Raw genomic sequence first — 22,021 nt, forward strand, 5'->3', positions numbered from 1 at the left:
GAACATGTGGAAGTAATAGTGAGCAGCGCAGTCACCCGGACTGAAGATGCACGAGAGGCGGTTGAGCAGAAGGGCTGGGGGTATGAGGCCCCAAGCCCAGCCTCATGCCGTCTTCCCGAGCCTGACCCCCCCAGGAACCGGTCCCAGTTCAACACAGCACCCCTTACAGTACTTTTCTGTGACCATTCCCGAAGGCTGCTATTCACCCTCCTGATGAGGGAGGTGATGGCTGTCTCACGTCCCAGTCTGAACCAGGCTGCCCTAGCCATTCTCAGAAGCGGGGGTGGGTGGAAGAGGGAGATCAGGGGAGTAGAGATAAAGGATGAGTCCCTTTACCCAACAAGAAAATTCAAAATTAGAGAAGGCGGGGAAGGTGAGTGTGTTCCCCTCCCCCCCGCCCCGGCTCGGAAGCCCCACTCCATCCAGGTCTGGTTCCTGGAGCGTCAGCGCCCCCTTTCCTTCGCGAGCAGGATCGCTCGCTCTCGGTGCCTTCCCTTGCCTCGCTCCCCGCCCCATAATTTGGGGCTCTGCTCTCAACCCTAGGGCATTGGTACCGTCCTACCCACAAGGCAGGAGGGAGCGCTGGGGGAGTCAAATTGCACCCTCCCCCCTTGAACGCAGAGGTGGCAGGCTGGCTGTAGACGATTCTCCAAACGCTCAAGCTTGAGCCTTTTTGTGTGCGTGATAGAAGCCAGGACAACCTCGCCCAGATAACCATGAAAACAAAGACATGACAAGATAAGTGCGCCGAGGGAGTAAAGGTCGTTCTGTCGGAGAACGTTCCAAACCTACGCAGACCCTCGACTCTTTGTACCCTCCTTCATACCCGTTTAAACACACACACGCACACGCGCGCGCACACACACACACACACGCACAAACCCCCAAAACACCCATCATCTTCATATTAGACTCAACAGTTTGCCTAATCCCATTAAAGGATTAGCAACCGCACGGCACTTTCCCTGAAAGACCCCAGGTTCAAAATCACACAACCGCTTGGAAACCTCTCCTGATGGCCCCATTTATTGTTGGGCTAGGAATTTCTCCAGAAGGGACACTTCTTGATTCCAGATTTATATTCTCTCTGAGCATTAACTGCTATTTTACGTGTACTTTTTCTTCCTTTCGAAGGCAATACAAAGCAACATAGCAGCGTAAGAAAATATCCCTCAAATCTGGAGGCAAACTCATTCTGGAAATGATGGGCAGTGTGTATTTTCACGAACCTCTTTCCCGGCAGACCGTCAACACCTCCCCCTTCCACCACCCCACCCCATCTGGTCTGCTTCTCCCCGCCCCCCAGTTGTTGTCGAAGTCTGGGGATTGGGGCTGGACCCCCTGATTGAGTAAAAGCGAAAAGCCAAGGCACAATCTGGAGGCTGGAAGATTCTGAGCGCACGGAGTTCGAGAGAAACTTTTATTTTGAAGAGGCCAAGGGGAGGGGGGGGCTTCATTTCCTGACAGCTATTTACTTAGAGCAAATGATTAGTTTTAGAAGGATGGACTATAACATTGAATCAATTACAAAACGCGGCTTTTGAGCCCATTACAGTTGGAGCTAGAGGGAGAGAAACAGAGAAGGGGACTCCAGGACAAAACTGAAGGCCGTGGACATACTTTTTGCTCCATGTGTAGGATTTTCATTGCGAATTGACATAGGAGGAGAAGGTAAGGGAGGAGAAAAAGAATTTTTTGTTTCCAAGAGAAGTCCCTGATCAGGCTCTTTGGGCTAGAAGTGAATAACTTCACTCAAACCTTGGGCGATGAGGAAAAAAAAATTGGAGTCGAATTCCAATTGTGTGTCCAGAGAGTAATTTATTTTGAATAAACTTCACTTGGAGGGAAGATAACCATAGAGTTCGAAAGTCTAGGGATTAAAAACAAAACAAAACAAAACACATTTTCCAGACCTATTTTTAAAAGCAAAAGTTGTTTTTCTAACAACTCTCTGGCCTTCCAAAGAAATTGTTTAGGCTTACATTTTTGAGGTTTCTTTGGGGGTTGGGGGTGGTATTCGTGTATACTGGGACGAGCACCAAGTAATGCTGGGAGTAGGGGCAGAGGTGTTTGCCCTCTTCTTGGCAGTGGGTCCTGGAAGGCGACAGGTTTTTAATGAGTATTTTCATTCCTCGCCCGCGGTTTGGCGGGACAACGCTGCAGCCGGTGGTGTGGAGAGCGGCTCGGGGACCGAGGGAGGTGGGGAGCAAAGAGCGCAGAGTGAGGCGCGGAAGGGGTTGAGGAGGAGGAAGGCGTGAAGGGCTCGGCTGGAGAGGGCCGGACCTTGGGTGCCCGCCGGGTGCACATGGCGCCGACCCAAAGCGCGTAATTACTGGACGGCGCTGCGCCCGGTGTGAGCCTGGGCCAGACTCAGCACAACCGTGGCGACTGCGAGACAAGCAGAGGGGGCGCGGATTTGGGGAGCTCCCCAGTGGTTTGGTAGGATCAGTGAACTGCGAGGGAGAACGGGCGCCAGCCCCGCAGAGCGCTAGGGTTGTGCGCCCTAGCGCGGGGGCGACGGCGGCGCGGGCGGGCCGGCAGGCAGGCAGGCGGTCTGGAGTAATGACAAACACATTTGGCCCCGAGTGAAGAAGTCGTCGTCGCCTCGCATTCCAGCAACTGGGGTTTGAGGAATTTCGAACTGCACTCCAAGGGGCCCTCATTGTGCGCAGTGGTCCCCACCCCCACCCATCTCTGCGCGCCCCCTTCCTCCGCGGAACGGTTCCTGCACAGCCCAGGGCTCTGCTGCTGCCGAGTCCTGGCCGCAGGAAGGAAAGAAGGAAGGTCGCCAAAAAAAGTGCAGAACTTCTTGTGGGGGAAGTTAGGGACAACTCGGAACGGAGAAACTTGTTTCCCAGGTAAGACAGGAAGGTGGGAGGCGAACTGTCCTTGTTACTTTCCTGGTGCACCCGAGCCCTGCACCCCCCCCTTGCGTGGCACTTTCCGCGCAGGGACGCGTGGCAATCGCTGCCCGCACTCGTCCTGCGCTGCTTCACACTCTTCAGGGTCCCTTGTATCTATTCCACTCCCTGTGCCGGCTTCTCTGCCCGCTTCAGAGCCGTCTCATCGCGCCCCTCCTTCTTCCACCGACTATCCCCATGGAAATCGGCTTTTATACGTGAGATTAACTTCGGCAGGCAGCGCCAGGGGAGCGGGCGGTGTCCCCTTGGCTCAGAAACAACTGGAATCAGCGGTTCTGTTCGGAAAGGGTCTCGGCCAACTCAGACCGAGAGGGAGTGTGGCTCGACCGGAGTACCGCCGCCTCAGGGGGCCAGGAATCTCCGCTACCTGGCCAGGTGTGAAGGAGCTGCCGGTGGCCTGGCCATGCGTCTCAGCCGTGGAGGAAGCGCTGGGCTGCCTGCCCGCTGTCTGTCTCCGCCACAGCCAGAGCGCCCGGACCTGCCAGACCCTCAGGTTGTGTAGAAAGAGCGCCTGGGAGAGCAAGCCACTTACTCGATCGCCAAGGGTGAGAGGCAAACCGGAGCTAGAGAGGGAGCGTGAATGACCCTTAGGTCCGGATTGCCCTGTGCCGCGCCTGGAAAAGCCCTGGGCTGCGCTGTGTGGGAAATGGCTTTTTGGCTCCGCGACCGAATTGCTCAACGTTTTGGACCGACTTGTCTCGCCTCACGGTTGCTCTCCAACAGAACTAGGCAGCTTTTAGAGCAGGGAGAGAGGCTGCGGCAAATGGGGTGCGACCATCACCCGCACAGCTCACGGGACTAACACCCAAGAGACTAGAGAGCCCCGGGGCCGCTGGAGGTGAGGAAGGGTTGCCCCGGACCCGCGCACTTCTTTGGTTGTCCCGCTGGCTTTGGTTTTAACATTCCCTCCCCCACCCCACTCCCCACCTCCATCTGACCCACTCGGACCCTGGTGCTGCTGCTTTGCGTCCCTCCCTTCTTCCCTTCCCCTTGGCTTCCTATTCTCCACAATCCTCACAGTCAAGGGGGCCTTTCCTCCCCATTCCCCTACAGGAGAAGGACTGACAAGCCTCACCGACACCCTGGTGAGTCCCTGCTTCGGGCTTGTGGACAGTCTTGCTTTTGGTTTGACCCAAGCGTGGCTGGACTGGAGTCCCGAGAGCGAGGAAGAGTGGCGGGTAGGAGACAGAAAAATGAGACGGGGGAAGGCACCTCGGCTGTCCCTCGTCCCTTGCACCAGCCCTTAGACTGAGAGGGACCCGAAGAGGAGCCCCGGCTCCTGGGCCCAGGTCCGCTTTCCCCTCGGGATACGGACTGAGGGGGAGTGAAGGGGGAGGGGCATTGGGCCGGGCTTTCCAGCTGCAAACGCGTCTGGCGCCGAGGCGGGCCCGTTTTGCGCCTCCTGGGGACCGGCCGTGGGCGGCGCGCAGTGCCGGGACGCGTCCTGGGGACGTGGTGGCTGGCGTCTTCCTGCAGACCCCAGCGAGTGGGACTCTCTCTGGAGCTGTGACCAGGTTACATATTGCTGATGAAGAAGTGGGAATTCTGGGGGCGGGGGTGGGGGGCTAAAAGCTTACTCGGTGGCCTAAAGTTGCGGCTCTCGCGCTCCCGTGTGTCTAGGCTTGCGGGGTTCGCAAGAAGCAACAGCCGTCGGGGTGCGAGTGGGGAAGATCTCGCGGTCTCGTATCCTGCTGAGGGATGCAGAATCAGGGCAAATGGCTTTTCTCTACGGCGCTCTAGTCCGGACTCTGCCGGTGCTTGTCTTTTGCTGAAGTGGCTCGGTGGCATTTCCTTTTGTTTTAAACTGAACAGGGAGCCAGGGATCCATTGGAAAAGTAGATTAGAGGGGATGGAGGACCTCGGAATTGGGGTGCTTCCTTTCCTGACTACTGCAGTCATCCCCTTCCCCGCGAAAGGGGAGTGAGAGGCGCAGGCGGCGCCAGGGTGCGCAGGGCAGCTTCCGCACAGCGAGCGTCGGGCCGGGGCTCCGGGGGAGGCTGTGTTCTTAAAGGCGGAGGGGGCGCAGCCCTGGCTGGAAGCTGTGTTCTCCGCGAGCAGCTGTCCGCCGCCGTGGTTCTCTCCGGCCCATAGGAGGCGCTGACGCGCGGCTGTAACCCTAAACCCCCCGGTCCTTCTCCCTCCACCCCGCCCGGCCCCTCTCCCTCCACCCTGTCCGGCCCCCTCTCAGGTCTCAGCCGAAAACAATGCAAACGCCAAGCGTCATGCCTGGGGCGCAGCGGCCGCCGCAGCTCTGAAGCTAGGAGTGTGGCAGGCACGGACACTAAACCTTGGAGCCGGGCGGTCGTTGTCCCCAACTTCGGGGTGACCGAACCGCCGAGGGCGTGGACCCGCGGGACAGGGAGCAGCCCGCTCCGCGTTCTTGTGGGTGTGGCGGGGCGGGAGGCCTGACGGTGCCAGCGCGGAACCTTCTTGGCGAAGGTGGGCGAGCCGGGGTCCCCGTTGCGCTGTCGGGGACACGGAGCCTGAGCGGCCAGCGAGAGCTGGGACCGAGCCGGGTAAGATTCGTGGGGCTGCCGCGCCCTCTAGCGGGCATCTGGGGGCGCCATCCCGCTCCGTCAGCCTCGGGCGGTCGGTGCCTGAGCGGGGTGGGAGCGCAACGCTGAGACCTGGGGGAAGACCAACTTAGGTCACCTTGTCCCCTTCTGGAGGCCTTGGATAGACGCCTCGCAGGTACTGTGCGTGCCTGGGAGGCGCTCGGTTGGCGAGAGGCGCGGAGGTCTCCTGGTTTGGGGATGAGGGTGAGGGCGTCATCATAATTAAATGTGGGAGAAGCGGAGGAAGGCGGAGGATACAGGGTCTCAGGCGCTCTTGGGGGCTTTTACTGTCGGCGACCTTTGTTTTCAAGCCCCTCGAAAGTTCTCCTGCCGCGCAGGCAGCCTGTTACTGTTTTGTTTGTTTTACAACCCCGCGTTATTGTGCAATGGGAACAGTCGTTTCCAATCAGCCCGTAGTTCCCGGGCTGCGCGGCGGTCGCGGCCCCTGCCGGGGGGTTTACAAGGGGTGACAACGGCGTGCGAACAGATTGGGCAGCAAAGGCAGAGCCATGGCATCGGGCGCCCCCACCCAACGAGGCCCAGGTGGTCTCCCTTCCTGAAGTGGGCGGGAACTTCGAGGTGGGAGAGCACCAGTGGGAGGAAAAAAAAAAAAAAAAAAGGTGACCCACCCAACCTCCTCCCGAATAGCTTTTCCTGCTCAACCTTCTAAACCTTTGCGACCTGGGATGCCAGCGCCATTTTCCTGGCTCCCGAGGCCCAGCCGCCCCGGAGGACCCGCTAGCAGGGATGTAGGTGATGGTGTCTGTCCCTCAGCGAATTCTCCTGTGGCCTCGCGGGACGTTAAGCCTTTTCTTCGGCAGTTACCCTACTCCGACTTCTATTCTGTGGGTTTTGAAGGGAGGTCACCCCGAAACCTAAAAGTATGTCAAGAAAAGAAGAGACTGGAAGTTAAGATTTGGGACATTTTAGCCCAGTACTTGCAGCTGCATTTGCGTCCCCTACCCCCACCCCAGACCGCCTGTCTCTTGGACCAATATTGCCACCTGCTGGTATCATTTGAAAACTGCAACGACCCTTTGCTGAGGGGGGAGATGGGCTTTGCAGAGATTCCCGGCAAGTCGTGGCATCGGGGAAGACCTATTTCCTGCCCTGTAAGACCGAGTGAGAGAGGATGTCTGTTTTCTTTTCCTATGGAGTTGCAAGAATCATTGGGGCTGACAACATATATTCTCTGGACTTTTGGGTATCTCTTTCGCTTTAGTTGTTAAAACTTTATATTTACCTGAAGGGGGAAGTGCTGACCTCCCACGTCTGATTATCAGAGCAGAGCCTGTGGAGAAGAGAGGCTAGAAGATTTGCATTTCCTTTTACAAGTGAAGCCCTAGTGTTGGGGGCTTGGTGAGCTCAAGTAGACTCCAAGCTGCTGCACCGAAGGTTGCCCCATTAGGTGCCACTCCAATTTGGTGACAATCAAAAGAAAGTGACATTATAGTCTCCTGTGGTTAAATATCTGGTGCAGAGAGAGCAGAAAGGTTCATGAGCTCAGACTGTCCCAGAAAATGTTTCCCCATAAAAATACTCCGGCCCCTACCCATCACTGGAATGTCTAATGGAACTCAAGGAGATAAAAACAACAGAACAGGAGTTCCCTTTGTGGCTCAGTGGGTTAAGAATCTGACTAAAATCCATGAGGATGTGGGTTTGATCTCTGGCCTTGCTCAGTGGGTTAAGGATCCGGTATTGCTGCCAGCTGCTGGGTAGGTCAGACACTGCTCAGATCAGGTGTTGCTGTGGCTGCGGCTGCGGCAGGCAGCTGCAGCTCCAATTCAACCCCTAGCCTGGGATCTTCCCTATGCCGTGGGTGCAGCCCTAAAAAAAAAAAAATTCCTAAAAAAAATAAAAAAATAAAAACAACAGAACAGGCCCCAGTGAGGTGCCAATCCCAGTAAACAAGCTGACGTTGCCACCAGGGTGGACCAGGATTCAGATTGCCTGGGCTGAAGTTCCAGAACGTTTGTCACAGGGAAAAAAACCCAGCATCTATAATTTTCACAGTTAGAATTAACTGGGGAGAGCTGAAATTAACTGAACCTCAGAAATCTGAAGCCTGAAGCTGTTAGTGGCTCTGGGGACTGTGAGAGAGTCCTCCGTGGCCTCTAATCATGCCAGGGTGGGGTGAAATTCAATCGTTCAGTGGCTCTGTCACGGGATGCGTTGTGCCGCTGGTGAGCTGGAAGCCAGCTCTCTGCTTTAGGAGAAGAAGGCCATGCTTCCTTCTGGAAATAGTGCCTTTGCCTGGCTTGCCCTCTGCTGCCTTTCTAGCTTAGCGTGTTGTCTTTGATTGCAGAGTCCTAGTTAATGGCTCTTCAATTCTGTTTGCAGGAACAGAGATGGCAGCCTGTTAAAGCAGAAGAGAGCGGCTGCCAACAGATTTGTTTCTCTATTTCCTAGGTGTCTGATGTGGGATCAGAGCCTAATCAGTGCCATTTGCATCACGTCTTCTGAGAGCAGGCATGAAGGACAAGAGGATGGGGGTGGGGTGGGGGAGGCCACTGTCACCTGCCTGAGTGGGAAGGGCAGAGGTCTCTTTTCTCCAGTTGTTTCTCTAACCTGTGGCAGTGAGTTGGGATTATAGAGGATTGAGACATATAGTTGGTGTGAGAACAATGGTTATAATTTGTAAAAAAAAAAAAAAAAGGTTGGGATGAAATCTGTTGTTTCTCCTTGCAAAGTGATTTTTTTTATTCTTGCTGACTTACAACCTGCTGTGTTTCTCTGAATCTGTAACCTAACTTATTTACATTGCACACCTGACTCTTGGATAAGCTCCAAGATAGGGGCTTCTGATTAAGGATGAGCATTTACTCTCAGAGTAGAAAAGCAGTGGAAGCAACAAGACCGACCCTTAAAGAGTCTCAGTCCAGGGCTTCCTGTCATGGCTCAGCAGTTCACGAACCCGACGAGAATCTATGAGGACTATTGATCCCTGGTCTTGCTCAGGGGGTTCAGGATATGGCATTGCCATGAGCTGTGGTGTAGGTCACAGGCATGGCTTGGATCCAGCGTTGCTGTGGCTGTGGTGTAGGCTGGCAGCTTACAGCTCTGATTAGACCTGGGAACTTCCACGTGCCTTCAGTGTGGCCCTAAAAAGACAGCACAACAACAACAACAGCAAAAAGATTCTCACTCCAGGGTCAGTAGGCAGAGAAGCCTCCAGTCTTTCCTGTTGTTTGTCATTACCTCCCTGGAAGGCTCACACTCGGCAATTATTCACAAGTAAATTGAGTGATGGATGAATAATGACATAAAATTTCACAACTACGCCTGGATTTCTAGCCAGGGATATCGGAGAAGGGAGTTTGAAAGCATAGGCAAACACATGCTGATTTTTCAGTATGCGCATCATTATCCACTGCTCTGAAGCCCTATTTTCACTGCCCACTTTGTGTGTCTGTAAGTGATCCTCCCTGGCAGTGGATCTCTTGTATCTGGATGCACAGAAGGAAATCTGGCGGGACCTGGCCAAGGCAAAACGCTCCTCTGAGCCTGAGCTGTAAGAGCAGCGAGCCCTTCTCGTAAGCTGGGGAATGCTTTAAAGATGCATCATTGGCAAAAGCCCGGCTCAAGAAATGCAGGATATAGATGTGATAAAACCCAAAAGACATCAAGCTGGCTCTGGAGAGCTGCTTTGAAGTTTGCTAAGTGGATTATCAGTGGGAGGCTGATATTTATATGTACAAACAGACAGGCTGTTACTGCTAATTGTGGTAAATCAGACTGGCCACCCTGGCTCTGGGTCCCGCTGTGCCCGTCACCAATCCCTGCATTCCCAGGCACATGGCAGGATCCTCAGAAGCCATCAGCTGGCCTGCATTGTGCAGATTGCCTTTGGGTCCATAGCACCTGAGTGGGAGGAGGAGATTCAGGGCCCCGATTTGCATTAGGAAATAGTTGGGGGTGGGGGGTGGGAACACACAGGGTTGAAACGCTGACGTTCTCTTGAGAGAGACCATATGGTGGATGAGACAGAGTGTGGCTTTTGTTTGCATCACACAGACTTGGTATCACAGTCCTGGCTTTACCACCAGCTGCGCGATGTCCCGTCATTTGCCAAACCTCTCTGAGCCTCAAGTGGCACTTAAAAAAAACCAAATCCAGGGGTTCCCATCGTGGCCCAGTGGAAACGAATCCGACTAGGAACCATAAGGGTTTGGGTTCGATCTCTGGCCACGCTCAGTGGGTTAAGGATCCAGCATTGCTGTGAGCTGTGGTGTAGGTCGCAGACACGGCTCGGATCTGATGTGGCTGTGGCTGTGGCGTAGGCTGGCAGCTGTAGCTCAGATTCGACCCCCAGCCTGGGAACTTCCATATGCTGATAGTGTTAAAAAAAAAAAAAAAAAAAAAAAAAAAAAAAAAAAAAGCAAAAATAAATAAATAAATAAATAAAAATAAAAAGAAAAAAAAAAGTAAAAAAAATCAAATCCAATATGTCACAGAGTTATTATTAACAGACATGGTATATACAGGACCACTTTGGCTCAGGAAACATTGATTTCTCATTCATGCTTTGGAGAAAACAACATTATCATTGTTTTTCCCGTCTAACCACTCCCTCCCCATTACCAGCATTCCATTTTTCACTCTGTCTTTCTTCCTCCTCCATTTAACTGGTAGAATTTAATGAGGCAGCAATCTGACATCTGCACATAGGCCACTTTGCCACCTCCAAGCACAAATACACGATCAGGCTCTCAGGCTCCACCAAAAGCAACTAGAACAACCAGGCTAATACCTACTGGATCCTCTGCAACCAAAAAAAAAAAAACCGAAACCAGAACATGTACACACATCTTAGTTTCCAAAATCAGTAATGGAACAAATTAAGTCCCAGGAACTCATGCCACTGCAGGAGTCGGAGTTTTGAGCAACTCTGAGACCAGCACATCCCAGGCCAAGGCCGAGGAGATTTATTAGGGGTCGTCTTAATGCTTTTACACCCGCCCCTGCCCAGACCCCTCAGTGGAGCCTGTTCCATTGAAACTTGGGTGCTCAGTGGCCCCCAACACCTGTAAGCTCGTTCCCATCCACTTCGAGAAGATCTATGTCTCAATAACTTTGGTAGGAAAGGAAGAAAGAGATAAGGATCAAGAAAAGGGGTCTGGGCGTTGCCGTTGTGGCGCATCGGAAATGAATCCGACTAGGAATCATGAGGTTTTGGGTTCACTCCCTGCCCTCGCTCAGTGGGTTAAGGATCCGGTGTTGCTGTGAGCTGTGGTGTAGGTCACAGATGTGGCTTGGATCTTGCGTTGCTGTGGCTGTAGTGTAGGCTGGCGGCTACAGCTCCGTTTGGACCCCTAGCCTGGGAACCTCCATATGCCACAGGTACAGCCCTAAAAGGGCAAAAAAAAAGAAAAGAAGGAAAAGGGACTTTTCAGAGACTGGACCAGAATAGGGCCTTCAGTGGCTTTATTGCAGGGCACTATGGGTCCCTCTTTTTTTTTTTTTTTTTTTTTTTTGGCTTTTTGCCTTTTCTAGGGCCGCTCCTGCGGCATATAGAGGTTCCCAGGCTAGGGGTCCAATCGGAGCCTTAGCCACCAGCCTACACCAGAGCCACAGCAACTCAGGATCTGAGCTGCATCTGTGACCTACACCACAGCTCACAGCAACACCGGATCGTTAACCCATTAATCGAGGCCAGGGATCGAACCCGCAATCTCATGGTTCTTAGTCAGATTCGTTAACCACTGCGCCACGTCGGGAACTCCATATGTGTCCCTTTTAAAATTTTTCCCTCCCTCCATTTTCTTTATCCTGCATCCTTCCCACTGCTTTTCCCTGTTTGCGTCCCTCCATTTCTCTTTCATTCCCCAGAATTTGTTGCGGGGTATCAGAGTGGAGAATTTGGTTTCTGCAGTTACTGTTGCACGTGTGGAAATGACTCATCCATTGAATTTTATCCTCTGGTTTACTGTGTCCCTGATACCCAGGAATTTGATCACCCTTTTCGCTCTCATTTGCTCTCTTTTCTTCACTTCCTTTACTGTTCCTTCTTCCATGCCCATGCCCTGGGCTCTCTATGCCTTATTAGCTGGACTGTGAGTGCAGCAGGTCCTGGGAGAACTTGGGCTGGGGGCCCGGGCCTGAGCTTGGTACAGGTTGTTGTGTCGCAAAGTGACATCCTCAAAGTGACATTGGTTAGTGCAACTTCCCCAACCTCTATACCAGAATGGCTCTTAAGTGTTAAGATATTGTTGGCAGGGAGTTCCCGTTGTGGCTCGGTGGTAATGAACCTGACTAGGATCCATGAGGACGCAGGTTCCACCCCTGGCCTTGCTCAGTGGGTTAAGGATCTGGCGTTGCCATGAGCTGTGGTGTAGGTCGCAGGTGTGGCTTGGATATGGCGTTGCTGTGGCTATGGGCTGGCAGCTGCAGCTCCAGTTTGACCCCTAGCCTGGGAGTTTCTGTATGCCTCGGGTGCAGCCCTAAAGAGACCAAAAAAAAAAAAAAAAAGAAAAAAGACTATTTGTTGGCAGCCCAAGCATCTTTTCCCGAGGTTGCAGAGGATGTGACTTTCTGTTATCAAAACATGAAGCAAATGACAACCCATTTTGAGTGAAAACAGCTCAGGTTTGGAAGTTGAGTAAATACATATGTTTGGTTTTTGCATTCTTAATTTAAATGGTTTAAAAGAAACAGTTCTCCTGTGCTTTTGGACATCGTCCAAGACAATAAAGCAAGACTTTGTGGAATTTGAAAGCTGCATGCAATCGAAAAGGATTTTGTCTTCAGATGGCTGGTGTCATGATCAGGGCTCTATCAGGCCGATTCCTGCCTCCCCCATGCCCCCACGACTGGCAGCATATGGAAATTCCCGGCCCAGGGAATCAATCGAGTTTGAGCCACAGCTGCAACCTACGCCACAGCTGTGGCAATGCCAGATCCTTAACCCACCGTGCCACAGCGGGATCTCATGATTCCTACCCTTTAGGCATCTTAACTGTTTTAACCTTGAATCTTAAACCAGAATGTTGTTGACTAAAATGACGCTGTTCATATTTTCCATAGCACAAAGCACAAAAAGAATTAGGCTCCCGGTTAGTTTTATTGGCTCACACTGTTTCTGTTTGACTTTTTACTTTTCCAGTTTTCCAGAACCATGGGGACTTCCCATCGGATGCTGCTGGTCTTAGGCTGTCTCTTTACAGGTACAGATCCTAATTCTCCTTGAGTTTGTTGTCCTGGGGGACATCTTGCTTTTTGCGGTCTGTGCTCTGGGGGTGTCGGGAGGGTGTATACCTGTACACTGCACTTCTGGAAACAGTCCAAAAGAGCAAAGGAGTAGAAACTTATAGGATCTAGAGATAACTCTAGAATGACTGCAAACCTTCAGTTCCCTCTGCCGTATTGCAATAATTCCAATTCAAAAAAGAATGTTCACCATTGGCACTCTTAGTATATGTGTAATCGTGGGCGTTGAAATGTTGTTAGGAATGAGAGTCTAAATTTGCCTGCCACCCTCTCCATTTCCTGGGACATGGGTTTGCAGGTGAGGTGGTCCAGAGAAATTCAAGAGTGTTCGAAAGAAACAAATAACCAAAAAGTCCTCATCCAGGAAATGATACTGGCCTTCAATTAAGCAGAAGATGCTTTAATTGCTGCAAAATCTTAGAGCTCTTGGAATCGACTTGGAAGGCTATTTGACTTTTGGGGATTCTTACTAACGCTTTTCCACCAGGAGGATGCCATTGGGGCCATTTGTTGAAATATTTATTGGCGTCTCTTAGTTTGCATCCAGATATTTTTATGAATTGCAGATGTTCACCAAGACACCACTGTTTTTCTAGTCTGAGGAGTTCGCTTAAGCCTGTTAGTTTATCTCTGGGTCTTATCTAGGTGCATATGGTGAAATCGAGTAAGTCAGTGATGTAGGAGTTGGGAACTCCACTTGATGCACCCTGTTTCCAGGATGCTCGTGACCCAGAAGTGCTTACAACTTCTCTCTGAAGAAGCTGCACGAGGAGTTCCCACTGTGGTACAGCGGTAATGAACCTGGCCGGGATCCATGAGGATGTGGGTTCGATCCCTGGCTTTGCTCAGTGGGTTAAGGATCCAGCATTGCTGTGAGCTGCGGTGCAGGTCGCAGATGCGGCTCAGATCTGGCATTGCTGTGGCTGTGGTGTAGGCTTGCAGCTCCAGCTCCAGTTCGACCCCTAGCTTGGGAACTTCCATATGTCGCAAGTGAGGCCCTAAATAGAAAAAAAAATAGAAGAAGAAGCTTTACCAATCATAATGGACACATATTAAAGTTAGGTAGGATTCCCACATCAGGCTCCGAGGGAGACTGGAGCATATCGATTAATCATTACATCCTCCTATCTCTTCTATTAGTTTTCTAGAAGAGGGGAGCTAGACTGACATTTGGGGTTCTAAGATGAACTTGAGTTTTCACTCTTGGGCTTGTCTTCTCCTCTTTGAATCAAAGTCTGCATCCTCCAGCTTCACTTTCTGGAAGTCATTAGAGAGGAGGTGCGCCAGGATGCTGTGAGAAAGGGAAGATGCGTGATCCCTGAGCAGAGCTCTGCCTTGTGCTTTGTGCAACCTGGCTCCCTGGCCCTGCTCTCCTCCCGGGTCTCAGCAGGGAAAGCGGACAGTAAAGAACCCAGATATGCTGGAGCCCGTGCCATCCTGGGATATTTTATGGTCACACTTAAGTGTCGAAAATACGGAATCGGAGTCAGGCATTCTCTCTCTGTTTGAGTGTTTGGAGGGTGAATGGGGGACTTGGGGGGCTTGGTGGGGCCTTTGGAGCCTTCGCTGCTCCTGGCAGATGCAGTGGCTGTTAGAACTTGGGGAGCTGGGTGAGGTGGGGGCGGGTGTCTCACGGGCATCCAGGCTAATGGGCTTTTTGCGTAGAAGTGGTCATTGTTGGCAGAAGCTGCTCTGGGTGAGACTGTCCTTTTGGCTGTACCCTGTTCAGAGCAAGTTGCCTTTTCCAGGGCCGAGCCTCATCCTCTGCCAGCTTTCACTACCCTCCATCCTGCCAAACGAAAATGAGAAGGTTGTGCAGCTGAATGCATCCTTTTCTCTGAGATGCTTTGGGGAGAGTGAAGTGAGCTGGCAGTACCCCATGTCTGAAGAAGAGAACCCCAGCGTGGAGATCAGAAGTGAGGAGAACAACAGTGGCCTTTTTGTGACAGTGCTGGAAGTGGTCAGTGCCTCGGCGGCCCACACAGGGCTGTACACTTGCTATTACAACCACACGCAGAGAGAAGAAAGTGAGATTGAGGGCAGGGCCATCTACATCTATGTGCCAGGTGAGCCCAGCCGGTCCCCCCATCTCTCCTGTTAACTGTATGAATCTTTTAAAAAATGTTTTCTTTTTAGGTCCACACCACTGCGTATGGAGGTTCCCAGGCTAGGGGTCAAATCAGAGCTGTAGCTGCTGGCCTACACCATAGCCACAGCCACGCAGGATCCAAACCTTGTCTTCGACCTACACCACAGCTCACAGAGACGCTGGATCCTTAACCCACTGAGCGAGGCCAGGGATTGAACCCAGTCCTCATGGATACTAATTGGGTTCATTACTGCTGAGCCGTGACAGGAACTCCGCATTTCATACTTTATTTATTTTTATTTATTTATTTATTTTTGTCTTTTTGCCTTTTCTAGGGCTGCTCCTGAGGCATATGGAGGTTCCCAGACTAGGGGTCTAATCGGAGCTATAGCCGCCGGCCTACACCAGAGCCACAGCAACGCGGGATCCGAGCTGCGTCTGCGACCTACACGACAGCTCACGGCAATGCCAGATCCTTAACCCGCTGAGCGAGGCCAGGGATCGAATACGAAACCTCATGTTCCTAGTTGGATTCTTTAGCCACTGAGCCATGACGGGAACTCCCATACGTTTAAATTTATGAGTATCTTCCCATGTTCTAAGCAGACCTGATTATTTTATTGTCTTTTTTTTTTTTTTTTGCTTTTTGTAGCTGTTTAGATTTTGACCTCAATTCCTGACTAGTGTTTATGTTTATCTATTTATATCATCAGTATTTTTTATCAGGGACAGGCAACTTAGTACTGTTCATACTTTAAAGTCACCTTCTAGCTGTTGCGCTGCCTAATGTTAATGGGGTGACACTTGCAGTTATATATGTGAAGGTAAAATTTACACCTAATACGATCAGTGCCATTGGTGTCATTTTTTCTGCACCTGTGCATCAAGGTAAAATGAATCCTTAATGTTTTTCTTTCTTTTTCAAACCTTAGACCCGGATGTAGCCTTCGTGCCTCTAGGAATGACAGATTATCTGGTCATCGTGGAGGACGATGACTCTGCCATCATCCCGTGTCGCACGACTGATCCTGAGACCCCGGTGACCTTGCTCACAGCGATGGGGTGGTGCACGCCTCCTATGACAGCAGACAGGGCTTTAATGGAACCTTCACCGTCGGGCCCTATATCTGCGAGGCCACCGTCAGAGGGAAGAAGTTCCAGACCATCCCCTTCAACGTCTATGCTTTAAAAGGTACTTGTGGAGTTCCCGTCGTGGTGCAGTGGTTAATGAATCCGACTAGGAACCATGAGGTTGCAGGTTCGATCCATGGCCTTGCTCAGTGGGTTATGGATCCGGTGTTGCCATGAGCTGTGGTGTAGGTCGTAGATGCGGCTCGGATCCCAAGTTGCTGTGGCTCTGGCGTAGGTCGGTGGCTACAGCTCCGATTCAACCCCTAGCCTGGGAACCTCCATATGCCTCGGGAGTGGCCCTAGAAAAGGCAAAAAGACAAAAACAAAAAGGTACTTGTGCCCTGTCCCTCTTTTTCTTTTTCTTTTTTGCTTTTTAGGGCTGCACCTGTGGCATATGGAGGTTCCCAGGCTAGAGGTTGAAGTGCAGCTACAGCTGCCGGCCTGCACCACAGCCACAGCAATGTGGGATCCCAGCTGAGTCTTCAACCTACACCACAATTCATGGCAATGCCAGATTCTTAACGCACTGAGTGAGGCCAGGGATCGAACCTGCATCCTCATGGATGCTAGTCGGGTTCGTAACTTGCTGAGCCACCACGGGATCTCCCCTCCTTCCTTCTTTAAACAAGAGTTCCAGGCAAAATAGTCAGATGCATGTAGGATCTATTTTTTTAATCCTAGTCCCTGGTGGGGAAAACCCTGAGTTCTGATGTGGGGACTTAGGCCACCTTTGCCCTACAATGTTAAGCTGACCTGTGTGGCTGTCATTATACCAAGCTTAGCATGACCAAAGGCCACCGCTTTCCTACCGCTGTAAGATTTCCTGTTTCATCAGTCAACTTCAAAATACCGTAAGGAATTCTTGTCTTGCATAAGCCTCTTACAGTTTGAGTCATGTTCCTGACTACAAAAGCCCCAACAACAAACACACACCTCTGGGGGTTGGAGGCCTAGGTTCATTTTAGCAACTTAAGGAAAGGGATTTTGATTTTGAGAAAAGCTGGTAGTTGTTGACTTCATCCCTTTGATGAAGCGTGGTTAGCGCGAATGGGAAAGTATCAACCAGGTTTGAGTCCACAGATTTATGGAAGACTTAAGTGTAGGGGTGGCATTAGCGAGAATGTACCCTTTAACTCTTGTGCGGGGCTTATTTTAGGCCAGGCTCTGAGCTCTGTGCTCAAAGTGCAGAGAATAACTGGGGAGCAGAGGGGGAGGGGAGAGAAGAGGAGAATAAATGATGGAGTGGGAGCCAGTGCCTAGCAGAGGGCAGGTCAGCAGAGGCTGGCTGATTAAGTGAGTGGCCCATCAGCAACGGCGATTGCAAAAGAGTGCAGTCATAACTCACCCCAGTGCATGGGCATGTGAATGAGATGTCCTATGTAACTGGAATTTACTTTTACGATTGTTATTTCTTTACTTAATATTTGTAGGGCCATACCTGCAGCATATGGAAGTTCCCAGGCTAGGGGTCCAATCGGAGCTGTAGCTGCTGGCCTACACCACAGCCATAGCAACACCAGATCTGCGCTGCATCTGCGACCTACACCACAGCTCACAGCAACGCCAGATCCTTAACCTACTGAGCGAGGCCAGGAATTGAACCTGTGTTCTCTTGGATGCTAGTCAGATGTGTTTCCACTGAGCCATGATGGGAACTCCCCTCAGAGTTTTCTTAAAAAAAAAAAAAAAGCAACCAGATCCTGTAAGAGCCTAACAATACTATAGATATTTAGGTCCTTGTGTTCTTTCTTTTCTTTGATAGCAACATCAGAACTTGATCTGGAAATGGAAGCTCTTAAAACTGTATACAAGGCTGGAGAATCCATCGTGGTCACCTGTGCCGTCTTTAACAACGAGGTGGTTGACCTCCAGTGGACTTATCCTGGACAAGTGGTAGGTACCCTTATGGCTCCCGGTAGCCTGGAGCTTCGAAGACTGTGGGGCTCCAAGAACCCATCACTGATGGGGCATGACACTGACCTTCTCCAAACCTCAGCTTCCCCTCTCTACCCCATGCTCTCTTGATCAGATGACTTTATGTTCTTGGAACAGTGAGAGAACTTGACATGATGACAGCTGGACCATGCCCTTCAGAAGGCAGAGAGATTGTACACTGTGCCCTCATGCTCATAAGCCAGAAAGAAATAGGAAGATTCTATGGCTGTGAGATAACAGCCCAAAAAATTAGGAAAACAAAAAAAGAATGGATTTTCAGATTCACTGATTCGAATTCCCTCTGTGGTGCAAGGGATCGGTGGCGTCTCTGCAGTGCCAGGATGCAGGTTCGATCCCCAGCCTGGCACAGCATGTTGATAATCCAGCATTGCCACAGCTGCAGCGCAGGTTGCAACTGGGGCTTGGACCTGAGCCCTGCCCACCCCCCCCCCAAAAAAAAACCCAACTCACTAGTTGCTAAGAGAGTCATGAATTCTTTTCTTGGCTCCCATGCCTTTGGGTGTGAGGCATTTGACAATGTTGCTTGCCTGCCCCCCTTCTTTTTTTTTTTCCTTTAATAAAATTTTTTTTTTTTTTTTAATTTTTAGGGCTGCACCCAAGGCATATGGAAATTCCCAAGCTAGGGGTCCAATTAGAGCTGCCACTGCTGCCACAGCAACATGTGCTGCCACAGCAACACGTGACCCGAGCCATGCTGTGACCTACATCACAGCTCACGACAACGCCAGATCCTTAACCCACTCAGCAAGGCCAGGGATTGAACCTGCGTCCTCATGGATGCCGGTGAGATTCATTTCTGCTGAGCCATGTTGGGAACTCCCATATTGATGCTTTCCACCACCCCCCTTCCCCACCCCTACCCCCGCCCCTGTCACTCCTGGTTTGCAGACTTCTCTGCTCCTTGCTCTTTTTTTGGCATTCAACAGTGTCTCTCCTTTTATTCATTTCTCTCTCCCATACTTTCGCTGCCCCTTTTCCTTTCTCTCCAGGGAATCTAATTGCAAATTGGGCATTTTCACACATCGCCTTATAAACCTAAGGTATTGAAGAGACATTCATAGACCAGTATGTGAACATCTTTCTTTAAGTATCAAGCTATTTGAGTTTTCTTTTTTTTTTTTTTTTTGGTCTTTTTGCCTTTTTTAGAGCCACTTCCACGGCATATGGAGATTCCCAGGCTAGAGGTCTAATCGCAGCTGTAGCCACGAGCCTATGCCAGAGCCACAGCAATGTGGGGTCCAAGCTGCGTCTGCAACCTACACCACAGCTCACAGCAACGCCGGATCCTTAACCCACTGAGCAAGGCCCGGGATTGAACCGCAACCTCATGGTTCCTAGTCGGATTCATTAACCACTGCGCCATGATGGGAACTCTGCTATTTGAGTTTTCTATGCATACTCTTTTGCCTTTAATCCTTAAAACATAAACATTTCATTTATTGGAGATAGACATTTTTTTCCCACCCAAACCAAACTGTTTGCTGTTTGGCTCTAAAATATATAATCAAGGTATTGGTTTATAAATCATACTTTTCTTTGATATTTAAAATGCAGGATTATTGTGTAACTTTATGAAATTAGAGAGACAGAGGACAAGCCACTTCCCAGACCACTCCCATTATAATTTTTGGAAATAAATCCTTTAAATACTTTATAAATGTAACATTAGTAACTATTATGTTTAAGTGGTATTTTGTTACATATTTATTTTTTGGACAGTATAGCACAAGCACTATGTCACTAAATATCCTTTTTAAATGGGATTTTCAAAGGAGCACGCCTAAAAATTTTTTTATTAGCCTTTTTTGGGGGTCTCTCTCTTTTTTTTATGGCCACACCTGCTACATATGGAAGTTCCCAGGTTAGGGGTCGAATTGGAGCTACAGCTGCTGGTCTACGCCACAGCCACAGCAATGCCAGATCCTTAACTCACTGAGTGAGATCAGGGATTGAACCCGTATTTTCATGGATATTGGTCAGGTTCATTACCGCTGAGCCATGATGGGAACTCCCCCCAGCCCCTTTTTTTAAATTGGAGTATAGTTGCTTTACAATGTTATGTTAGTTTCAGGTGTTCAGCAAAGTGATTCAATTATACATATACATATATCCATTCTTTTTCAGATTGTTTTCCCCTATAGGTTATTATAGAATATTGAGTAGAGTTCCCCCGTACTACATAGTAGATCCTTGTTGGTTATTAGACTTTATTTTTTAGAGCCGTTTTAGGTTCACAGCAAAATTGAGTGGAAAGCACAGAGATTTCCTGGGCTCACCCTTAGCTGCCTCCCCCCCCCCCCCCGCCCCATCATCAGCATCCCTAGAGGGCGGTACACTGGTTACAGTCCACAAACCCATCTTGGGCATGTCATCATCACCCAGGGTCCACAGCTCACACGAGGATTCACTCTTAGAAACCAGCTTGTTAAGGTCGGCTTTCCCCTCTTCTGCTGTAGAAAGGCAAAGGCATCACCATGCTGGAGGAAACCAAGGTCCCGTCCATCAAATTGGTGTACACGCTGATGGTCCCCGAGGCCACGGTCAAAGACAGTGGAGATTACGAATGTGCTGCCCGCCAGGCCACCAGGGAGGTCAAAGAAATGAAGAAAGTCACCATTTCTGTCCACGGTACATTCTGCTCTTTCTTTCTTTTTTTTTAATTATTATTATTTTAAAATTATTTTTTAATTTTTTTATTACTCAATGAGTTTATTACATTTATAGTTGTATAATGATCATCACAATGCAATTTTATAGGATTTCCCTCCCACCCTTCTGCTCTTTGTAACACGTCGGGTGGCCATGCTGCTTGTGATCCTCTAGGCGCTAATCCTTGTTTAATGGAAACTCTTTCCTGTACAGAGAGAGGGTTTATTGAAATCAAACCCAACTTCAGCCCTTTGGAAGCTGTCAATCTGCATGAAGTCAGACATTTTGTGGTGGACGTGCAGGCCTACCCGCCTCCCAGGATAGCCTGGCTGAAGGACAACTTGACACTGACCGAGAATCTCACGGAGATCACCACTGACATCGAAAGGATTCAGGAAATAAGGTAAAGAAACACCCTTCCTGACCATGCCCTTTCTTTTTATTGTGTGTCCCTACATAGACTGAGGTTTGTGTGTGTCTTACAACCCAAACCAAGTGTCGATATAGAAGATTTATCATCAGAAATGGGAGATACCGGAAATCATGTATCTTTCCCCATAGTATTGCAATGCGATATTGTCTTGGTGGGTAATGCATGATGAAATGAGAGAGAAGACCTGAAAAATCTCTGTTGCCAGTGAAAGACAGTTTCCTGGATTCAGCAAAGGGTGGAGCAAAAAGAGTAAAATCGGACCCACTTGGATTGAATGAATATATATTCCTTCATCTCCATTGGCTATATTCCAAGTAGACGTGTGTGGTGATTCCAGTTCTAGGGCAATTATTACATAAACCTATGTGAAACAAAACACCATTCATTTGATTTGAAATGCATTTGCCCCAGTGGGGCCACCATGGGAAATAAGAGTAGTGTCTGGGAGTTCCCATTGTGGCACACTGGAAACAAATCCGACTAGGAACCACAAGGTTTCAGATTTGATCCCTGGCCTTGCTCAGTGGGTTAAGGATCTGGCGTTGCCATGAGCTGTGTTGTAGGTCACAGACATGGCTTGGATCTGGCGTTGCTGTGGTTCTGGTGTAGGCTGGCAGCTGTAGCTCTGATTAGACCCCTAGCCTGGGAACCTCCATATCCCGGGAGTGCGGCCCTAAAAAAAAGCCAAAAAAAGAAAAAAAAAAAAAAGAGTAGTGTCTGGTTAAATGCAGTTAGAAGAAAACACACAGTGAAGAGTTTGATGAGACTACGGTAGGCTGCTGTGATCTCTTAACTAGTGGTGGAGTTTGGGCTAAGTCACCATTCAGCCTCAGTTTCCTCATCTGTACTGTAGGGTTAGTAATACCTCATGTCCTTCAAGGTGAGAAGCTGGATCAGATGCTGTCTTGAGGTCTCACACAGTTTTAAGTTCTGATTAGAATCCAAAAGGAGAGTTCCTGTCGTGGCTCAGCAGTAATGAACCCGACTAGTATCCATGAGGACGCAGGTTCCATCCCTGGCCTCACTTAGTGGGTTAAGGATCTAGTGTTTCTGTGGCTGTGGCTGGCAGCTGTTGCTC

General features: G+C 50.1%; 1 protein-coding gene across 1 annotated transcript in view; it reads left to right on the plus strand.

Moving 5' to 3' along the window:
* PDGFRA (platelet-derived growth factor receptor alpha) overlaps positions 1,558 to 22,021 on the plus strand; it is a 54,873-nt gene continuing 34,409 nt past the window's right edge. The window contains 8 exon segments of the mRNA NM_001315756.1: positions 1,558 to 1,671; positions 12,582 to 12,642; positions 14,434 to 14,751; positions 15,707 to 15,824; positions 15,827 to 15,966; positions 17,668 to 17,798; positions 20,318 to 20,489; positions 20,724 to 20,913. Of these exon segments, the coding sequence (NP_001302685.1) occupies positions 12,594 to 12,642; positions 14,434 to 14,751; positions 15,707 to 15,824; positions 15,827 to 15,966; positions 17,668 to 17,798; positions 20,318 to 20,489; positions 20,724 to 20,913 (1,118 nt within the window). The 5' untranslated portion in view covers positions 1,558 to 1,671; positions 12,582 to 12,593.

The sequence above is a fragment of the Sus scrofa genome, chromosome 8 (assembly GCF_000003025.6).
Source record: "Sus scrofa isolate TJ Tabasco breed Duroc chromosome 8, Sscrofa11.1, whole genome shotgun sequence".
Classification (NCBI taxonomy): Eukaryota; Metazoa; Chordata; class Mammalia; order Artiodactyla; family Suidae; genus Sus; species Sus scrofa.